The 21,719-nt window shown below is 54.3% G+C and overlaps 2 protein-coding genes across 4 annotated transcripts in view; both read right to left on the minus strand.

The window, feature by feature from the left end:
- GDPD5 (glycerophosphodiester phosphodiesterase domain containing 5) overlaps positions 1-21,719 on the minus strand; it is a 364,359-nt gene that overhangs the window by 49,195 nt on the left and 293,445 nt on the right. The window lies entirely within an intron of this gene.
- On the minus strand, positions 1,010-17,508 carry DGAT2 (diacylglycerol O-acyltransferase 2). Of its 2 annotated transcripts, XM_052699338.1 has the most exons (8): positions 17,354-17,508; positions 12,282-12,401; positions 11,985-12,092; positions 11,355-11,425; positions 6,046-6,250; positions 3,851-4,025; positions 3,118-3,320; positions 1,010-2,362 (listed from the first exon to the last, which is right to left on the minus strand). In XM_052699338.1, exons 1-8 carry the CDS (start codon positions 17,391-17,393, stop codon positions 2,208-2,210), a joined length of 1,077 nt encoding a protein of 358 aa, XP_052555298.1. In that variant the 5' UTR covers positions 17,394-17,508; the 3' UTR covers positions 1,010-2,207. The 2 variants fall into 2 exon arrangements, with proteins under 2 accessions (XP_052555298.1, XP_052555297.1); XM_052699337.1 differs by lacking the exon at positions 17,354-17,508 and having other exon boundaries at positions 12,282-15,843.

Consider the following 21,719-nt stretch of genomic DNA (forward strand, 5'->3'; position numbering starts at 1 on the left):
TCTGGCACAGCTGCCAAGGGAGGGGGGGTCACCATCCCTCGGAGTATCCCAGAGCCGTGGGGATGTGGCACTGAGGAACGTGGGCAGTGGGCTGGGGGTGGGGATCCTGGAGGGCTTTTCCAGCCTTCACGCTTCTAAACAACAGCAGAAGGAAGGAAGGATGCTCAGCTGAAGTCCCTGTTTCTCAAGGATTGTAAGAACAACTTTATCTGGGCCAGCAGGAACCCAGCCCACTTATGTTACAAGAGATGCCTGGACAACAGGAGGGATAGAGCCCAGCAGCGCCACCTCACACTGTCCCCATCCTCCCCCTGACCCACAGCGCTTCCCCACTGAGACAGGAACAATTACACCACGTTCATTAGCACAGCCCTGTGCAGCAGCAGCTGCTCGTTTGGAACGATTCACTCCCTCCTCCGCTGGAGGGAATCGGTGCACAGCAGCTGTGCTTTGATATCAAACTTGATAAGCGAGCAGACAGCTGTGGGAAGGCCTTGAGAGCCGACCTCCCTTGGGTCACTGCTCCCAGAGCTTTCCTTCCCATCCCACGCAGCCCTGGGTATCTGACCTCACCAAATGGATTTTAATAGGGGTGAGGAAAAGGGCTGCTGAGCAGCAGGGCTTATCTCGCCAACCAGAGTGCTTGCAAAGCCCACAGGCTGAGAAGGGCGATGCGTATGTCTGGCTGTCCGCATTGTGAGCTGTGACGGTCGGCCAGCAGTGGCAGAGCACTTCTACAGCTCAGGGTCAGCCCCAGCCCACAGACAGCGGGTTCAGCCCTCGCCTGAGACTAAAATAGCACATGAACTTTACAGCCATGCGTGCTGTCTGGATTGCTTTGCACCTCCCGGGGAGGACGGCTGGGGGTTGGGGGGATCTCAGCTCTGGATCTGGGATCTCAGGATCAAAGCTGCAGGGATGCAGCACCGGAGCCATTGGCTGCAATGACATCAGCAATGGCTGTAACACCAAGTTACCCACGCGCCGCCACGACACCGAAGCAGCCCACTGGTTTTGCCCAAGTTTATTTCTAGAAATCTGTACAAAAAAAACCCACGGGTCCTCTGTCAGATAACAGTCTATGAGATGTGACAGATTCCAGGAATGTGAAGTACCGTCCGCTCGCGTGGAAGAAAGGCACATTTCAGAGCTTGCAACACAGCCGCAGCGCGGAGAAGGCAGACATGCAAGTAGTGCAACGTTTCAGCTTTACACATAAACATGCTGTACTCCGAAGGAATCTCACTACAAGCAGCGTTAGCATCCATGTAAACATCAGAGAAACACTTTAAAATCCACTCACTGCAGATCCTATGCGTGAGAAGGCTACTCCTTTACATTCACTGGACAGAAGAGTTAAAAGCCATCTTTGGGCAGAAGTTACTCCTAGCTTTCCCCAAATGCTTTCAGGCTCCAAACCACCAGCAGCCCCACGGCATTTACCCCGACTGGCTTCCCACGGGTCTGCAGCACTGGGCCACACCATTGCACCACCCCACTGCCCCCGGAGCTCCGTGGCTATGGAGGAGTCCCATTCCTCCTGCAGCACAGCGCTGTGCAAGCAGCACTCGGGACAGACCAGCTCCTAAAGTGACATTCTGAACACAAGTGGTGAAATGCCAGCCACCACAGCATCCCACACAGTGCGGACCGAGGCCCACTGGGCTCGGCGTTCCTTGGCGTTCCTGCACCTCTCCCCTGGGGTTCTGGCTTTGGTGCTTTCAGAGGAGCTTTTCCGAAGCAGAAAAACTCCTGTGCTGGGTGAGCACATCTCAGCACAGCTGTTGTGCAACACACCGATAACACTGCTCACAATCCAAGCACTGCTCTGCTCGTTGGTTGGAAACCAGATGGACGCTGCTCTCCCCCCAGAGCAGCTCGCGCAGCAGATGCAGGAACGCTTCTAATCCACCTCTGGCAATCCAACAGCCTTACACAGCAGGTGACAAAGGCAATCATTTCCCCCATCCAAATCCTCACAGCAGCGGGGAGTTGTGCTCTTTTGGATAGAAAGAGGTTTGTCATGGGATTGATCCAAAGGAAAGCTTTTCTTTTTTAGATCAGTTTTAACACGTGGTCTAGCAATACGTTAAACATTTCCTTTAGAAGGACACGGACACCCACACACGCTTCCAAAAACGCGATGACGGTTTGGGCTCCCGGAGAAGATGCTTCTGAGGGAAGGAGGTGCTGCTGAGCCGGACCCTTCAGTTGACTTCCAGGACCTCAGTCTCTGGCAATCCAAACCTGCCTTTGTACTTGTCAAAGAGCTTGATGAGGGAGTCCACGTACACGCCGTGGTAGAAGTCCACTTCCTTCTGAGATGGGTTGTCGATCTTTGGAATGGTGATGGGCTCACCCACTGATGGAAAAAGGAAAAAGGAGAGATCCGCGTGTTAGGATGAGTGCTTTCGTAGAGATCTGTCCTCTTGCACTACCAACATCAGCTCAGCACAGCCACGCTGCCATAGCACAGCTTGCTATGCTGGGCCCAGCAGTGCAGCCCTCCACAATTCTTAGGACCAAGACCTTGGATGCACTCAAGGCCAGGCTGGATGTGGCTCTGGGCAGCCTGGGCTGCTGGTTGGCAAGCCTGCATATAGCAGGGAATTGGAAGTAGATGATCATTGTGGTGCTTTTCAACCCAGGCCATTCTGTGATTCTGTGATTCTATGATTCTAAGACCCAAAGCTGCAGTCCTCATACACTCCCCTGCAGACAGAAGGGAAGAAACAACTTTTTACCCCCACAGGCGTCATGGCTTTGGCCTGGAAGACTCAAAGGCAAATTCTAGGGTCGGCTTTAAGACTTAATCACACTGCTGGTCCCAGGAGTACAATGGGGCAGGCTGCTTCCGATAGGGGCTGTCCAAAACCAGGGGAGGGAACAGCCACAGTTTCATCCAAAATGAGCCCATTTGGTAAAGCTGCTGGGAGCAGAATGTGACAGAGGTCTTGCAGACTCTGGAAGCTATAGTAGCTCACTCTTGGCTTCGTATAGCAGGAAAATGGACTTGTATCATCAAGACCCCAAGACCAAGCCAGAGCAAGGATATGGCACAGATTCACTTACGTGGTACCGAGAGAAGCACACAGTATATTTATCCAAAGACCTTACCAACAGTGGTGATGGGCTTGGAGTATGGCAGCAAGCCCCACGTGTTCGAGGAGAAGAGCCCGCGGCCGTGGAAGATGCATGGAGCAAAGCCAATGTGCTTCTGAAACTTCTTCTGAACCCATCTTCCCCAGGAGCCCTCCTCAAAGATCACCTGCTTGTACACTTCGTTCTCCCCAAAAGAGTAGACGGGAACCAAGTCGGCACTAGAAGGATGAAGAGGTGCTATACCCCACGTGCCCTGGGCTGCAGCCCATACTACAGCCCCACAACCACCGTGCACTTTCCAGGCTGCACCTTGCAGACGTTACTGGATGTTATATGGCTTTAAAGTGAGACAGGGGAGGTTTAGGTTGGATATGAGGAGGAAGTTTTGGAGGCAGAGGGTGGTGAGGCACTGGCACAGGTTGCCCAAGGAGGCTGTGGATGCCCCATCCCTGCAGGCATTCAAGGCCAGGCTGGATGTGGCTCTGGGCAGCCTGGGCTGCTGCTTGGCGACCTGCACACGGCAGGGCTTGGAGCTGGATGAGCGCTGTGCTCCTCTGCAACCCAGGCCATTCTGTCATTCCACGATTCTATCCCAGGCAGCTTCCTATCCCTGCCCGTGCTCAGAGCAGGCAGACAAGACAGGGCGATGTGTCTGAGTCTTTGGGCACACAGTCATGCAGCACAGCAGGGGATGGCAGCCCCTTCCATGCACTGGCAGTGCTGCTCTATCCTCCATGCCATCTCTTACCCGTGCCGCAGTGCCAGTTTCACAAATCCCTTCCTGTTCCTCAGTGTCACTGAGTTCTTCCCGGGGGTGCAGTTGAGGGACTCTGCTGCTCCTCCCACCACGATGATGATGGCATTGCCGCTGCCGTTCTTGGACAAGATGTAGTCTATGCTGTCACGGTTCACAGGACATATACCTGCAATAGTCAGGGGGAGAGGAAGGTCATGCTGCAACCAAACCACACCTGGACGGCTCCGGGGCACCAGCAACACCTCTGGCCTTGACTGCAAGTTGAGCTGCACTCCCAGTGTCCCCACGGTCATGGAGAAGGGCTGGGTGTATTGGCAGGTTCCCTGTTCTTTGACTATGCTGGTAGTCTGATTTGGTGCTGGACAAACTGCATCACCACCAGCTCTCAAGAAGCTGTAGGAGCTGGCTTAGCCTTGGGGTGGAAGCAAACAGCTACATTATTTTGATGGCTACAAGGCTGAGCCCAACCAGCTTCTCAGCAGAGCAAGGGGTGAAATAAGCCATTCTGTGAGGATGCTTTGATGATATGAAGAACTGAGAAACCTTCCTGAGGTGGATCCATCCCCTCCCATGTGGCACTGAAGTCTTTGCAGTGGTACCCTCCAGATCCGGTATGGAATCGTAGGGCATCCCAGGTTGGGAGGGACCCATAAGAATCACTGAGTCCAACTCCTGGATCTGCACAGTACCCAAAAAATCAGGCCGTAGCACAGTACAGGATGGGTAAAGTCAATTAATGCCCTTCAGAAACCTATCATGAGCTAAGACTTGGCTAGAAGGCTGCATTGAGATACTTGTTTTACAAGACAGTTATTGGTGGCGAGTGGTATGGATTATATGGATCATGTCTTAATTGCTCCAGGAGCAACAAACAGTTGACTTCACTATTCAGTTCATGGCCTTTCAAGCCTTACTCCCCTGTCTCTTCATAACTCTTGAGCATCCTTACTCTGAAAGGGATGTTCAGGCCACAGAGAAGCCTTTCCCGGAGGTAACTGACATTATTTCCCCTGCCCAGCCACAGCCTATGAGCCCTTCATCACTCAAACAGTGCAATTCATAAAGAACACCAGAGGCCTATTCATTCTGCAAGTCTGGGGGTTGGACTCACTGATCTCTGGAGGTCCTTTCTAACCCCTGCAATTCCATGATTACGGACCGCTGCCGCAGCCCTGTGACCCATCTGTAGGAAGACTTCCAGGGCTGGGGCTCTTCTCAACAGCTGAAGCCACACAATACCCCTAAACTGCGATTGGATGAAGAGAGCATCCATCATAGGCATAAAACCTACCTATGTGCCACCTCATGGTGTGAGATGCACAAGTAGAACATGTTGTACAGCTATTGACAGGCTGAGGGAGCTGGGCTTGTTCAGCCTGGAGGAGAGAAGGCTGGGGGTGACCTCAGTGCAGCCTGCAGTGCCTCAAGGGAGCCTGCAGCCAGGAGGGGAGTCAGCTCTGTGCAAGGGGAGATGGCAGCAGGACAAGGGGAAATGGTTTGGAGTTGAGGGAGGGCAGCTGGAGGTTGGATGTCAGGGGGAAGTTGTTTAGAGAGAGAGTGGTGAGGGGCTGGAACAGCTGCCCAGAGAGGCTGTGATGCCCCGTCCATCCCTGGAGGTGTTCAAGGCCAGGTTGGATGGGGCCCTGGGCAGCCTGGGCTGCTGTGAGATGGGGAGGTTGGTGGCCCTGCATTGGGGGGGGGTTGGAGCTTCATGATCCTTGAGCTCCCTTCCAGCCCAGGCCATTCTGTGATTCTGTGATTCTATTACACTCATGTTTCAAAGATTAGGGAATTGGATTTGGAGCGTTGGACTCGATGATTTCTGGAGGTCCCTTCCCTACAGTTCCGTGATTCCATATGGCTACCACAGACCTGTGACCCCTGATTCCCCAAAAAAGGGAATCTATGACGCTTCAGACAGTTTTACCTTCACCTGCCAGGACCTCCCACCGCTGACTGGGATGACCAGCTTTGCACATCTGCAACTCCAAGTGCCAGATATCTTTAATATGCCTTTGGACCACAGTGTCTCAGAGCTAAGGATGAATGCAGAGCAGCAGCAGCCCCAGCTGAAAGGCCATCCAGATCCAACCCCCTCCACCTGCAGGGACGTCTGCCCTGAAGGAGGGGCAGACCCCTCAGAGGCTGAGCCACGGGCAGGGGAAGCAGGAAGCTCTTGCACTCACCCCCAGACATTAAGTAATCCCTCAGGATGGGCATCCTGAAGTTCCCAGCCAGGGTTGCCAGGTAGGGCCGGATCCCAGGGAATTTCTGGCTGACTCCCGTGGCCTCTGTGCTGAAGTTGCAAAAGGCTCCCAAGCCCATGATGCCATGCGGATGGTAACCGAAGATGTAATTCCTGGTGGTCAGCAGGTTGTGGGTTTTCACCAGCTGGGAAGGAAAGAGTGAGCTTGCATGAAGGCAGACTTGATGTGGTTTAACAAGAAACAGCAATCAACAAGTCCATGCTACGGTCCTGCTGCTTTTGTCTCCCTTCCCCCAAGACCAGCAGAATGGGCTGCTCTGGAGTTTGGGTTACACTGAGGGTTGCAACTCAGACTTCATGAATAAACAGACAGATCTCAGTCACCAGGAGGACAGACAGCAGCCCAGGGGCAGAGGCAGCCTGCAGCAGCCTGCGCCCTTTGTTCCTCCACTCCTCCCAAAGGTGTTGCTGCAGGCCTGCAGCCCAAACCAACCCAGTTCCTCGCAGTGCTGTAACCGCAGCTACGCCTCCCTCCTGAGCCCTTGGCTCCATAGCAGCTCACACCCCGCTATGAAACGAAAGATCAGCCTCCCATAGCATGAGCAAGTTTGTTTAACAGCTGGAAAAAGTCACTGTTCCATCCGCCTGCTGGGCACCCTCCAGGAAGGAGGAATGCTGGTGGGGTGGCTCAGCACTGCAGGCGTTCAGGAGATGCTGTGCTGAGCTCATGGGACACCTCCACCATCCCCAGCAGCGCTGATTGCTGCAGGATGTGTTCCAGCAGCAGAGAGCACACTGCTCTGGGGTTGCAAACATCCCCTAATCACTCATCTGCCTGGATACCATGGGCACCCCGAAGTGTCCATGCCCTCGTCCCACTAATGCCAGTGGATCTGGAGTTTGTTTTGCACTGTAAGTAGCATCAGCATCGCAGGCATCAGAGCATCTTCCTGAGGCTGTAGGGTGCAGCAGCACTGCTGCATCACCCTGCACCCTAAGGCCCATAGAAACAAGCTGCTAACCCCTTTTCCTCTGTTAAGACAGGAGTAGAGATCACTTTCATTTTTAATGCATTTGGGACCATTTTTGCCAACTGCAGCTCTCAGACCGAGGCAGCACCCACATGATTCAGCTGCACCTCCAGCACCACGAGCCGACCTGCTGCACTGCAGCCCCCAGAGGCGCATGCAAAGGTCCCCCCATGTCAACTCCCACTGGAAAAGGCTCAGCTTTCCGAGACGTCACACCACTGTCCTGTCCAAGAAGCCCTTCAGCAGCAGCCAAATCCGTGCTGTTGAATCACAGAGCTGAAGTCCAATTGCAGCACGCTGGTCCAGTGCCCAGATATTGGATTCCTTCCTCCTGCTGCCCTCCATGCACTATTTTAGACCACAGCTGCAGCATGGCATGACAGGACAAGGGGAATGGTTTTAAAGTGAGACAGGGGAGGTTTGGGTTGGATGTGAGGAGGAAGTTTTGGAGGCAGAGGGTGGTGAGGCACTGGCACAGGTTGCCCAAGGAGGCTGTGGATGTCCCATCCATCCCTGCAGGCATTCAAGGCCAGGCTGGATGTGGCTCTGGGCAGCCTGGGCTGCTGCTTGGCGACCTGCACACAGCAGGGCTTGGAGCTGGATGAGCTGTGCTCCTTTGCAGCCCAGGCCATTCTGTGACATAGCAGTGGGCTGAACAAACTGACTGCATCCCACCACACTTCCCCCGAGCTCAGAGGTCACTTGGGGTGCTTGTGGTTTTGCAGCAGCTCCATAGAGCCCCATGCTCCATGTCATACCAATCCACCCTTTATCCCTTTCTGCCTAATTAGGAGATGACTTCCCCCCAGCTTGACCAGGTAGGGCTCCAAGACTGATCAGAGGGAAAGAAAGCAGAGATGCAGTAAGTGGGGTTCAGCCCCTCCATCCTCAGTTCTTACCGGTAGGAGAGACTCAGAACCCAGGCTCAGAACCAATTACAGAATGACAGAATGGCCTGGGTTGCAGAGGAGCTCAATGCTCATCCAGCTCCAAGCCCTGCTGTGTGCAGGTCGCCAACCAGCAGCCCAGGCTGCCCAGAGCCACATCCAGCCTGGCCTTGAATGCCTGCAGGGATGGGGCATCCACAGCCTCCTTGGGCAACATGTTCCACTGAATGCAGAGCCTGCTCTTCTCCAAAGCTCTTCTTAGAGGCAGGTGGGGGCACTAAGGAGGACAGCCCATCCTCTCCCTGCACCAAACTGTGTCTTTAAGAGGAAGCCACCTGCAGCAGGGAGCTGCACTTATGTCCCTGGAGCACAAGCTGAGCTCTATCAAGCCGGGGTTGGCTCCCACCCCACCACGCTGTGCTGCTGCTGCCATCCCAGGGCAGCACTCAGCTCCAGCCCCTCAGCCACGTGAAGGACACGTGGTGCCCACGCAGAGCCCTTCGCTGCATGCACCCAGCAGGGCCTCAGCCCAGCAGCCCAGCTCCCTCCACCAGTTATAGGGTTACACTCCTCTTGGCACGGGTACCACAGTGGGGCTGGCACAGGACAGGAGGCACGCAGGGAGCCAGCTCATCTGTGATAAGGACAAGGGAAATATCTGCTGTTCAGATATGCTTTTCCTCAGCAATTTGCCCCATGCAGGATTGCCACTGCCCTCCACAGGCTGCCCCATGCCAGGTGGGTTGGGGAGCCTGTCTTACAGCCAACCCACAGGAGAATGCATCTTCCTCCTGCCCATGGAATCCAGGGCAGCCCAGCACCACCAGGCACCAAGTCTACATGGCTGTGCAGCATCTGCAAGCTGTGCTCAGAATGGAATCACGAAGGCTGGAAACGACCACTAAGGTCATCCAGCCCAACCCCAGCCCGTCCCACCACACCACTGCCACATCCCTCAGTGCCACATTCCCACAGCTCACAGAGATGGTGACCACTAACCCACCCAGGCAGCCTGACCTCTCTTTGGAGAAGGGATTTTTCCACTCAAAGTCTTCTCCAGCCCCACTCAGCCCCGAGTTCCCCATAGCCTCAATGCTCCCATGGCAAAACAAAGGCAGTGCATCCCTGCTGCATCCCACCCAGCTGGGACTGAAGCTGGACCTTCACCCTGCTGTGCTAACACACCCAATCCCAGCCTGGGACGGAGCACTTCTCACCAAGAGCAAAGGTCTCTCCACCTGCCCCACTGTTAACACAGGCACATTTCCTTAAACAGATCTAACCCTGTCCACTGAAGCAGTAAAGCAGCACGATTAAGAAAGAACACCCTACTGTTAAATACACTGGAGTGCCAAATACACTCAAAGAACGGCAGTGCCAGCTGTGGGAACAGGAAAGGTAAGGGACATGTGCAAGTGGAGAAAGAGCTGGCAGAGACTGCTGCTGTGCACCAGGAGCAAAGAGCAGAACGAAGGGGAGAGGTTGGGCTTTGCTCTGAGCAGAGATCACTGAAGCATGCAAAGAGCAGAAAATCAGAGCTGCTCTGTCAGGATCTGCATATTAGCTTGCAAAAGGATGGAATGGTTAGCTGCAGCACATCCAAGAGAGTGGTGAGGTGCTGGAACAGCTGTCCAGAGAGGCTGTGATGCCCCTGTGATCCCTGGAGGTGTTGGAGGCCAGGTTGGATGGGGCCCTGGGCAGCCTGGGCTGCTGTGAGATGGGGAGGTTGGTGGCCCTGCATTGGTGGGGGGTTGGAGCTTCGTGATCCTTGAGCTCCCTTCCAGCCCAAGCCATTCTGTGATTCTCAGAGCAGCCTGGCAGGAGCACAGCTTGTCTTGTCCCCATAGCCATTGAGGACAAGATGCACCACGTTTGCCTCTGGACCAGCCTCTCTCCTAATGAAAGAGGGATAAATACGTTACCCAAGGAACTCCTGTGCCCTTCACGAACCCCAGCTGCTCAGGTGGTTGGTACCATTCCCTACAACAGATTACAGGGACGCTTCATCCTGTGGGCACAGTCCCATAACTGCACCTCCAGCACCTCCCAGCCCCACAGCAGCAAGCGTGCTGTTTCCCCACAGGATGCAAGAGCTCTCACCCCTCAAGTTCTGCCCTCTGCTTAACACTTTCTGTGGGGTTCTGTGAACCTTGCACAACTCCACCCCCACAGCCACAAAAGAATTGCAGCCGTGTGAGCCAGCATTTGTCTCACAGCAGAAGTTCAGCTTATCTGTCTGCCCCATCTCATTACTAAACACACTTCACCAACCCAGCTGCGTGCTCTGCTGAGGAGATGCATCATTACAGTGGCCCCTTTGAATCAAATCCCTGGGACAGAACGGCTCTCTTTAACCTTCAGCTGTAGCAAGAAGGCAGGGCTTGCTGCAGTGCATTTAAAACCTTTCTCCTCCATTACAGCATGCTCTTTTCTCCATGACTACAAGACCTACCACCATTGGCAGCCTGTGCAGTCAAAATATTTTCCACGTACACCTACATCACCAAGAATTACCCATCAGCAGTAGCAGGGATTTGCTCACCAGCAGCACATTCCTTCATGTAGGTGTTTCAGGTGGCTTTGGGAAGGAGGAATCCAGCCTGTGCTGATTTGGCTTCCCACAAAACTGCATCCTCTGCCTCCTGAGGTGGCACTATGGGAGCTGAGGGGGTTCATTCACAAGCCTGGCCATGGTGCCTCCCTTTTGCTCAGCCTGAATGAGCAAAGCAGCCTTATGCAACTGTCCTCCCACCTGCACGCCTTTCCAAGAGCATCGAGCTCCCTCCTGCCTCCATTTGCCCTCTGCTCACTCCCAGGTCCTTTGAGGCACGCAGCCCCTCTCCAACACACCTGGGATATCAGGGGAGGAGCAACACAAGCAGAGAACAGAAGCGGTTCCCACTGCTGGGTGCCCACAGCCACGCAGCAGAGGGATGTCAGAGCTAAAGGCACTGCTCCCCACGAAGCAGCACTGCTGGTGCCTGGCATTCCCAGCTATCCATCCCCGTTATGCAGCTGTCAAGCTGGAATAACTGGAAAACAGAGCAGAACTGAGGGAGATTTATGAGCAGGGAGCAGAGACGGTGCCAGGCACAAAGCAGGACTGCTGCACTTCAGACAGCCTGCTACAAGCAAGGCTGCCTCAAGGAGTCTGGTGATGAAAGCACCAGAAGAACCCCTGCAAATCGTACTACCGCAATTATTCATGTCTGATTTCACAAGCACAGCTGCTGCAAGCTGCTCTACTGCATCGTCCTGCTTGTAAGCCAATGTCACAGATAGAACCACGTGCCCAAAGTCGTCTCCACGGCGGATATTACAACTAAGTCTGAAGCATAAGACCCATAGCACAGAGTTCAGCTGTTACTCACTCTTATTGGAAAATAATCCCTGAAGTACCTCCATATAGCCCAATTTCTCACCCACTGGGATCTTCTTCCACCTGAAAAGGAAAAGCCATGTTATCAGAGCCATTGGAACAGGTTGCCCAAGGAGGCTGTGGATGCCCCATCCCTGCAGGCATTCAAGGCCAGGCTGGATGTGGCTCTGGGCAGCCTGGGCTGCTGCTTGGCGACCTGCACACAGCAGGGCTTGGAGCTGGATGAGCGCTGTGCTCCTTTGCAGCCCAGGCCATGCTGTCATTCTATCATTTGCAGCAGCACAGACCCCATGGCAAAGCCCCATCCAAGCTGCCATGCTGTCACCTGGGCCGTGCAAGCTACTGAATATCAGTGTAGAGATTTCCAATACACAGTTAGACCCTAAATCTCATTGCAAACCCTAAATCCGTTGCAACAAACCAGCAATGATGTAACTGAATATTGTCACTGCATTACCATCAGCACCGATGAAGCTGGGGGCACTGCACAGAACAGTGCTTCCAGGAGGAGACCCAGCCGAGTCCCACCAAGAGGGGAAGGCACCCATCACAAGGAAGGGCAGCTTTGCCCTAACAGGAAGATGAGGATACAGATATCAGGGGCCAAGTGGGCACTACTCACCTTTCTTTGGTGTATTCCAGTCGAACACCAGCCAGGCTAAATACAGAGCAGCGATCGCCCAGCAATCTGTGCACAGGATGTACATGAGGATTAAAGTGCAAGCAATACCTGGGCGTGTGGAAGGAGAAAACAAGGTGATGTCAGGCTGTGGTCTGCAGAGAGCATTCCTGCTTGCATTAAGAGCTGCAGTGCAGATCCCATACCACTGCCTACACAGAATTCACTTGTTATGCACTAACATTGTCCAAAAACTGAAAAGCTAAGAAGCTTCGCTCCGGGCCAGAGGGCGCTGCTTACCCATGACGAGGAACGTGAGGACCCACTGCAGCACGGAGATGATCTGCAGTTGTTTCTCTACTTTGGATTTAGACAGCCAGAACAAGTCCTGCAGAGCAGAAAGAATGCTCGACCCCGTACCTACGGACAAAGCCAAAAGCAAATCACATGGCGTACTGCTGGAATGGGCTCCAAGCCTGGCTGGGTACCCACCCGTGGCCACAGGCACCTCCAGACACTGGAACAGCCCTGTGAGGTGGAGATCAGCCCCTGCAGACCACAGGCAGGCACACAGCGGGCTGTGCTCACCCACCATTGCTCAGTGCTGTGCTCACCGCGAGACCCAGCAAGGGAAACGATGGTGGTTTTTCTATGGCACGGAGGAGGAGGAGGTGAAAGCCGCTTCCAGTCAATAAACAGAACCCAAAAAACGTGGTTCCCATGAGGAACCACCTGCTGGGTGCTAAAGATGTGCTCAAACACCTCCAGGAAGCAGCACTTGCACGGAGGTTTTCCTTCGCATCTCGTCATTACTTTTACTATCTGTAAGCCCTATAATTGCTGGCTGGAATGCAAAGCAAGCTGTCAGCCTGGGAGCAAATTAGGAGGTGTGCTGACATACTTCCCTCCCTTCTTAAGGATCAGCCTGTTATTAGAAGGGATGCTGTGCTGCTAAGCAGCTATTATGCTGAATGGGTGCAGCCTTGGCTAACGAGAGCCACTGCTGCAGCTCTTCAAACAGCAGAGTACCTAAGCAGGAAAGCTCAAATCCTGCAGCAATCCACATTGGGCCACAAATCTCCAAATCTCATAGCAAGTCAGCGGGCAGAAGAAGCTGTCATGGCTGTGGAGGGGCAACAAGCCAGGAGCTGCGTGCTCCTGGAGCTGCAATAGAGGTGGTCCCAGAAGGGTCATTTACAACAGTCCATGTGGATGGACCTCCCAGATGCCAGCTTCCAGCACGCTTCCAGCAGTAGGGATGTGGTCAGGGACACTGCTGCATCCTCAGCATAAGTCCAAAGTGTCACAGATGGCCTGTGACCCATAACAGGAGCAAAGCCCCACCTCGTTTACCCTTGGGGCACCTGCTGAAACACCCATGGATGGAGGAACCCGGCACTCCAGGTCCAGACCAGTTAAGTTGTATAACCTGAGCCATCCTACGGAGCACCAACCCATGGACCATGAGGGGCTGCAGGGCCACCATGATCCTCCCCTCTGCCTCCTCAGCTCTGGGCTGAACAACCCAAGGGACCTGAGCTAATCCTCACACTTTTCGCCCTCCAGACCCTTCCCCATCCCTGCAGCCCTTCTCTGGATGCCCCTGAATAGCTTCAGCCCTATGGCCAGTTTTATAAGGCCTGTCAGACTTACCCATGTCGAAGGATGAGGCAGACAGACTCCGTACACCCCAGCCTCTGCCATCCACTTGCATCAGGCTTTCCCCAAAGGAAGATGTTTAATCCTACAGAAACACGTCCCCCCCCATTTTCTGCTGCTGAAAATGCTGTCTGTGTGCTGCCACCCTGTTCACCCCAGAGTGTTTTCCAGTGTCCTCAATGGCAGCCGGTTCCAGAACTGAACAGCCTGGCTGTTAGGGGTCACACCCATAGCAACCCACTCCTGTGTGTAGAGATTCCAACAACTTCCCTGCCCTTATGTGAGATCCTGAGCCTCTCAACTCATTTCATAGCTATCGAGTTGGATATTAGGGACATTTCTTCTCCCTAAGAGCCGTGATGCAGCGGCCACAGGCATGTGGTGGGGTCACCATCCCTGGGGGTGTTCAGTAACTGTGGAGATGTGGCACTGAGGACATGGCCAGTGGGCATGGAGGGGTGGGCTGGGGATGGTGGAGGTCTTCTCCAACCTTAACGATTCCATGATTCCACGGAGGGCTGATGGGACACGAAGCCATACTGTGGCTCTGATGCCACCAAGGAGCTCCTGGAGCTGCTGAAGGGTCTGAGTAGCTCAGATCCCTCGGGTTGTTTAACACCCAACTGCAACAGGGACACAGCTGGTGTCCTTCCAGCACGGTTTGTTTCAGGTTTATCTGGCTTTACCACGGTTTATCCAGGCAGGGAGGCAGACCCAAAGGCTCCAGGAGAAGAAATAAACAGGACGTCACGCTCGGGCACCAGAAAGCTCAGTCTACAGCACAACAACAGCAGCCAAACGAATGAGCCATGAGGAAGTACAAATGTTACAGATAGTTACAAGCTGGAAGCTTGCTAAAGCCAGGCTTTATCTCATGCGTTCACAAGACAATTAACACATTCACACATTAACTCTCTGCCAAGGACGACACTTCACCACACAGCTTCCTTGGATGCGAACTGATGCTTATTTAGATGGAAGATGCGGCGCTGGTTGGTGGGCATGGTGATGTTGGGTCAACAGTTGGACCGGATCACCTTAAAGGTCTTTTTCAACCTTAAATGATACCATGAAGGCTGAGCCCCTCCAGAGCACAAGGTGCCCCTCCATATCAGAAATGAGGTCTGCCCGACCCCAGCTACATGGCAGGACCAACTCCGAGGTACAGCTGAGCAGAACTGCCTTCCTTCCCCACCCCAAAGTATTCTACACCGTGGTTCCATGTTGCTAAAGTTCAATCTCAACTGAAGCTCTTAGCCACAGATCAGCCAACGCAGAGGAGCAAAGGTACTTCTCTGAGATAAAATGGGATAAGGAAGGAAACTACAAAGAAGGACAACCTTTAATGCTTTGACGCCAGCATCCTCCCTGCTGCTGTGCCAGAGAAGCAAGGCGGCACCTCAGCAGCTTATGGCCAAAGTGGGTCAGGTCAAGATAAGACAACAATCCCTCACTGAATCATTCAGCTTGGAAAAGCTCTCCAAGATCCCCAACCCACCCCACCCTATCATCCCCACTGCCCATGTCCCTCAGTGCCACATAGAATGGCTTAGAAGGGACCTCAAGGATCACGAAGCTCCAACCCCCCACCAATGCAGGGCCACCAACCTCCCCATCTCACAGCAGCCCAGGCTGCCCAGGGCCCCATCCAACCTGGCCTTGAACACCTCCAGGGATGGACGGGGCATCACAGCCTCTCTGGGCAGCTGTTCCAGCACCTCACTGCTCTCTCTCTAAAGAAATTCCCCCTGACATCCAACCTCCATCTGTCCTCCTTGAGCTTAAAACCATTCTCCCTGGTGCTATCACTCTCTACTCTGTAAAAAGTGGATTCCCCTCCTGTTTGCAATGCCCTCTTAAATACTGGAAGGCTGCACTCGTGTCTCCTCCACATCCCCACGGTTCCTCTGCATACACACACATGGACGGGCAGGCAGGGAGATGCCATCACCCAGGCTTTTATTGCGTTGTTCTGGTTGTTTTGTTGTCAGAGCACAGCGACTGAACCCCGGGCCCTGGAGGGACACAACCAAGCAGCACCGGAGCTGCCACGCATGGAGCACCGCACCTCTTTGCCTCGGCCCATCTTTGAGCTGCAGGATGCCAACTGAAACCCACAGACCAGCTCTGGCAGGAGCCTGCTGCCACACTCAACAGGTGTTCAAAGCAGCCCTGCGTTGCATTGCTTGGGATGGGCCATAGAGCTGCATCCGCAGCCATGGGGTAAATCCACCCCAAATCGCTGCAGGACCCCCATGAGCCGCCCCAGAGCAAAACTGGCCCAAGGAGAGTAAAGAGCTTTCCGCCACTAAGCGGGATTATCTAGAGATGAGGCCAATCACTGTCCCTAACCCACACTCCATTTTGAATTATGCACGTGTCCTAGATCCATGGCCAACACAGCAGGGCGGCCGCTGAGGTCTGGGGTCAGCCCTACATATTTTATAGGTCTCCTGAATGATTTATTCTCAGCCCTTGGCTCGCAGTTAACTCTCTGTTTAACAGCTCGCGTGCTCTTAATTCAAGTGACCCATTCGGCCTCTGCACGTCGCATCCACGTTGCCTTAAGGACAGGAGATGGGAGAGGGAACACAGGGAGATGTGTGGGATCAGCTGCGAGCTGCTGGGAAGGCAGATCTGTCAGCCCCATAGCCCCATATCCACGGGCACACATCCATAGCGGGGTTTTAGACACGGAGGTGGGCAAAAGCAAGAGCACAGTGGATAATTCACCAGGTTCAGCACCTCCGAGCTCTGCTAATGAGTCCTTTAATCAACAAGCCAAACCATTCCCCATCTTTCCAGCCCAGGAGGAATTACCAGCCTGCTCTTTGGGGGCAGCAGCCTTCGGCAGCACAGACGCAGCCACAGCTGAAGGCCCTTCCCAGAGCACGGTGTCAACGCTCTGCCAGCGCACTCCACTCTGCCTGCAAGCCCTGACACATCTGCAAAGCGTGGCCACACGCCTCCGTCACGCAAACGCTTCTCAGCACTCCTGCAAGACGCCCTGAGCTGCAGGCTCTACTTCCTACTCACGTCCCCCAGCCGCCCCGCAGCAGGAAGCGCTCGGTGGCCGCTCGGTGTCACCGCGGTCGCCCAACTTGCTCAGCTCTCCCAGGAAGTCCCTTTGCCAACGCACAGCGCCGCAGGAGCAAACAGCTGCACTCCGCGACACAAACCTCGGTTTAGAATCACACGGAGCCTTCCGCTCCCCCGCTGTAAAGCAATAAGAAACAGCCACGCGTTTTTCTCTCTCTCTTTTTTTTTTCCTTCCCCCTTCTGTGTTCAACCTGTTGCTGTAAGGGTGGGGAATCCAGCATCGCTGAGCCAAACCCGCAGCCGCAAGCTGAATTCTGCCTGCGTGTTGATAACGCTTCCTTACCTCCAGAAGGGAGGAGAAAAAAAGGACCAAAAAGTAAAGGAGAAAAGGCTCATTTTTAAGCCAACGCCACGCGCCCACGTTTGCCACCCCGATCCGCCAAAGCCGCCTGCAGCAGGGCAGCTCTCCCAGCTCTCCGAGAAGCGAAACCTGCGCAGGGAGCTGCGGCAAAACCCCGCAGCCGCACCTCTCTTTTCCCCATCCTCTCCCCCTGTTGCACGAAGATGTGGGCTCACGCTTCACGCCCCAGCCGACCCCCCCCCCCCCCCCCCCCCCAGGGCCGCCCCGCTCCTCCCCCCGGTTCGGCATCCCCCGGCCCCGCCGCCCCCCGTACCTCGCAGCACCCCCGAGTACGCGGCGATGATGGTTTTCATGGCGGAGAGGATGCGGGGTCCGGCCCGGCCGAGCCCTCGGGATGCAGGGATGGGGGTACGGGGGTGGGGGGAGGGTGGGGAAACACGGCTGTACGGCCCCGGTGCTGTGGGTGTGTGGGGCGGGCGGCGAGAGAGCGGCCCTATATAGCCCAGGAGGAGGAGGAAGAGGAGGAGGAGGAAGGCGGGGAGAGGCGGGGCGGCACTCGTGGTTCCCTCCGCCCTAACGGGGGCTCTGGGTCCTGGCCGCGCTGTTTGCACCCCACGGCCGAGGTTTGCAGGGTGAGGGGCAAAGCCCTATTAGCAAAGCGCTGGGTGGGATATCGTGCTCTCCTTCTCGCCCCACTCGGCTCTGTGCCGGTGTTCGGTGCCCTAGAAGGACTGGGGAGCTCTGGCTCCCTGGAAGCAGTATTAAATTAGTACAAAGGAGAACATCCTCGGAATGTGATTGCCTTCCTGGCTTTGTTCAGCGGGAGTCAGACCTCAGGTTTACCTGAACCACCCACAAAACCCCATAGGATCACAGAACCACTCAGGCTGGAAAAGGAGCTCTGAGATCATCCAGCCGCGCAGCGACCGCCAGCCCTGCCCCGTAACCGCGTCCCTCAGCACCGCCTTCATCCTCTCTTTTTTCTCCTCTCTGAGAGTTTCAAAGCATTCTGGGCAGCCTGGGCTGCTGGTTGGAGACCCTGCGCACGGCAGGGGGTTGAAACCAGGTGATCTCTGTGGTCCTTTTCAACCCAGGCCATTCTATCTGTCTATCATTGTGGCAGTATAAATCCGTGACCATCCAGGTGTCATTTAGCTTTGCCTCGAGGTGTGAGCACAGCTGAGCTCCCCAAGGCTCCTACACGTCTCTACAGATGGGGACAGGTTGGTCTGTCCCAGCTCCCAGACGTAAACCTAGAATTTACAATAGAGTCACATCCGGCCCTGTTGTTAAAGGGGGAGAAGGAACAGGCTGACGACCTCAGTCCCATCTCATCTGTAATTTGCAGGAAGTAAAAAGAATCTCCATCAGAGCAATGCTTGGAAATCCTACAAGGAAAACCCAATGGAAAACAGTGAGCACTCAGAGGAGGGACAGTAAGAACCACCGAAACTCCTCAAGAAGCATTTCAACTTCGGCCTGGCTTTTGGGGTGGGAATGGGGCCGTGCCCTGCCAAGGCAGCAGTTTGCCCTATTGCTGCTGCAACAGCCACTCCTGCTGTCCCAAAGAAACAAGTCCACCAGTGTTTCGCAAAACGTTGCTTTTTCAGCCAGGGGAGAGCTCAGATTGCAAAGTGAGAAGTGAAAGAGTTTTGTATTTCTTTTTTCAGTCCCCTCTTTCGGAGCCGAACTGGCACCAGGAATCCCATTGGGCCGAAGGACGACTTCCAACAGTTGGAACAGCCTGTCGAAATCTGTGTAAAAATGGAAAATTACGAGAGCCTGCCTGAGGAAAGGGTCTTACCCAACAGCTCTTGGATAAGAGCTCCAAAGGAGAGCATGGGATAGAAATCATTAGCCCTGAACTACTGCTGAGCAAAAGGGGAACGACGTGCTGCACGTCTTCTGTTGGCTTAGAGACCCCCGCAGGCAAAGCAAGGCCATGGTACTTTTCTTATCATAACCAAGATAAAGCATCACAGAATCACAGAACTGCTCAGGTTGGAAAAGACCCTAAAGGTCACCAAGTCCAACTGCAACCCAGCCACCCTGCCCTAGCTAACAACCCTCCACTAAGACAGGCAGAAATCAGGCTGCAAGGTGGTGGCAGCATGGGGCAGTGGGTAAGTATTGGTTTGGTGTTAGTGTGCTCTGGGCACATAATCTAACATAATCTGTTAGTGCTGAAGGTTAGGGGTGATCTGCAATGTCGTCTGGATGGATACCCACCATGCTGCACCCACCATGAATATTCTGGATCCCCATAGTTGCATTGCTCCGTATCCACAGCGGGGTCCCAGCCCCAATGGGGCCATGACAAAGGAAAGCTCACAAATGCACCACAACGAAGGGCAATAGCAAAACCCTCAGTGCTCCACGGAGCAGCAGGATTCACAGGAACAGCAGCACTACCACCAGGTTGGGCAGCAGCCCCGTGCATGCCTTGCATATGTGCACTGCAGCACCACGTCCTTGGGAGGAAGGAAGAGTCGAGCATGGATCTGCGAGGACACAGCTGAGCCCTGGGATGGCGGCTGCCACCAGGCTCTCATTTCACCCCTATGAGCCCTCTGACTTCTTTTCCTCTCCCCTTCAGCTCAGGGGAAGATCAGAAAGCCGTCCTGAATGGTGAGAAGCACCTTGGCTCCGTTCCCCACCAGGATAAGTTTTCCCACTAGGAGGACGCTCGTTCAAAGGTTGTTTTTGCAAATGCCCCTGGTTTGTTTTGCTCGGTGCTTACGTTCCTCCCTTGGCACAGCAGGCACACGGCCCTGTCTGTCATTAACCCGCATGTCTGGCAAGATTACTCTTCAACAATAACATCCTTTCAGAGATCCCACTTCTTCTGCACCTGCAAAACACGGACAGGAGGCCGCCCGCAGCTCTGGGCATGCAGCAACAAATCACAGTGCCTTTGGATTCCTTTATTCCCGCTTCTGCTCAGCAGCACCTGGCAGCAAAGCAGCAATGCTCTCTTCTGCAGTCACGTTTTTTAATGCACGTTGGTTTAGGTGATGCCTACGGAAAGGTTTTGAGGCTGCGAGTTGTTTTTCTCTCCCCACTTCCATTCGGGGGCTTACAAGCAAGGTGTGCAGTGTGTTCCAGTGCTTGGACAGCCGCTGCTGCACCGAGCTGTGGTGTTGTTCCTATGTGCTTATGGAGCAGAAAAATGTCCTGTTTTCAAAGCCTAGTGAGGTTCAGAGTTCAGTCTTCACCCAAAGGCCACAAGTTTGGGTGTATGTAGGACACTGCCTGCATTTGGCACGTGCTCAAGTTGAGCTTCTCTGTCTTAGTAATTTTCCTCCTCTAGCTTGAAACATAGAGCCATTTCCCTCTGTTTTGGGATTTTTAAATCCTCTCTTTCCAGGTGCTCTTCTTTCTGTTTTCTTCTTTCTTTCTCCCCAGGGTGGTGGGCACAGCCCTGAGCTGCTGGAGCTCAGGGGGCATTGGGACACTGCTCTGCCATGAGGTTTGGGTCTGGGGGTGCTGCGTGGGGCCAGGGTTGGGCTCAGTGAACCCTGTGGGTCCCTTCCAACTCGGGGTGTTCTATGGTTCTGTAGTTAAACATGGAGGGTTTATAGCTGCCAGAGCTTCCCCATTGACTTGCCTTCATTTCCCCTTTGCAGGCTTCAATCACAGCATCTGAAAAAGACCTTTTTCCTCAGGTTCTCTCCTGCGGCCACTGCCGCAGCTCAGGCACCATGACCATGGCCGACCTGGCCTGTATTTCTTCTGATGTGTGATGAATTTGGGTTGGGAATAAGGGGCTTCCCCAGGTCCTGTTGTGAGGGAGTGGTGTGTGAGAGGTGTCTGCATGGAAATGGCGTTGAGCAGGACTTCTTTGTACACGCACTGCATGTGCAGCCAAATCACGGAATCATTAAAGTTGGAAAAGAAGATCTCTAAGATCCCCCAAGCCCAGGCCCAACCCATCCCCACCATCCCTCTAAACCCTGTCCCTAAGTAGGATCATAGAGTCATTACGTTTCATAACGAGGATGCTGTGGGATTAAGGTTGGAAAAGGCCTCTCAGATGCCCACCCCCGGCCCACCCACCATTCCCACTGCCCACATCCCTCAGTGCCACATCCCCACAGCACTGAGCACCCCCAGGGACCGTGTTCCCCCACCCCCTGGGCAGCTGTGGAAATCTTACAATGAGCGATGAACCAGGTGATAAGATCTGGGATTTAACAGGGAGTTTTGAACCCAAGTCACCTGCATTGACTTTGTCAACTTTCCAAGCTAACAAAGCCCCTGTGACAAAACCCCCTCCTTCTGAGTCTCACTGTGATTGTTTTTTCCCCCTGCACGTGGCTTGGGCTGAGCTCAATCTAAAGAGCCAGGCTCTCCCTTCCAGGCCCTAACCCTAAGGCTCTCCCTTCTGGAGGGAGCCTCCTCTTCCTCTGCTGCTAAATGTGGGCATGGGAGCCCAGCAGCTTCTCACATCAGCCCAGAGCATAGCCTGAGCCTCCAGGTCAGAGGGTTCATCTTTGCCTCCATCCTTTCTTCTGCCTCAGTGGCAGCAGTTCACAGTCCAGGTGATGGATAGGGAGGTGTGATGTTGGCTCATACATTGCCCAAGTGATGAATGTGAACTTTGAGCCAAGGGCGACAGCTGGGCTGGGGAGAGGAGGTGGATCCAAAATCCACACACGTCAGCTGCTTCTACAGAGCTT

The sequence above is a fragment of the Tympanuchus pallidicinctus genome, unplaced genomic scaffold, assembly GCF_026119805.1.
Source record: "Tympanuchus pallidicinctus isolate F22 unplaced genomic scaffold, pur_lepc_1.0 scaffold36, whole genome shotgun sequence".
NCBI lineage: Eukaryota > Metazoa > Chordata > Aves > Galliformes > Phasianidae > Tympanuchus > Tympanuchus pallidicinctus.

Coding starts and splice junctions, on each gene's coding strand:
- DGAT2 (XM_052699337.1), bottom strand. CDS start 12,576: ATGGTGGGTGAGCACAGCCCGCTGTGTGCCTGCCTGTGGTCTGCAGGG. Junction 12,093..12,281: donor CCTCACGTTCCTCGTCATGG/GTAAGCAGCGCC, acceptor CCACACGCCCAG/GTATTGCTTGCACTTTAATC. Junction 6,251..11,354: donor GGGATTATTTTCCAATAAGA/GTGAGTAACAGC, acceptor TTTCCTTCCCAG/CTGGTGAAAACCCACAACCT.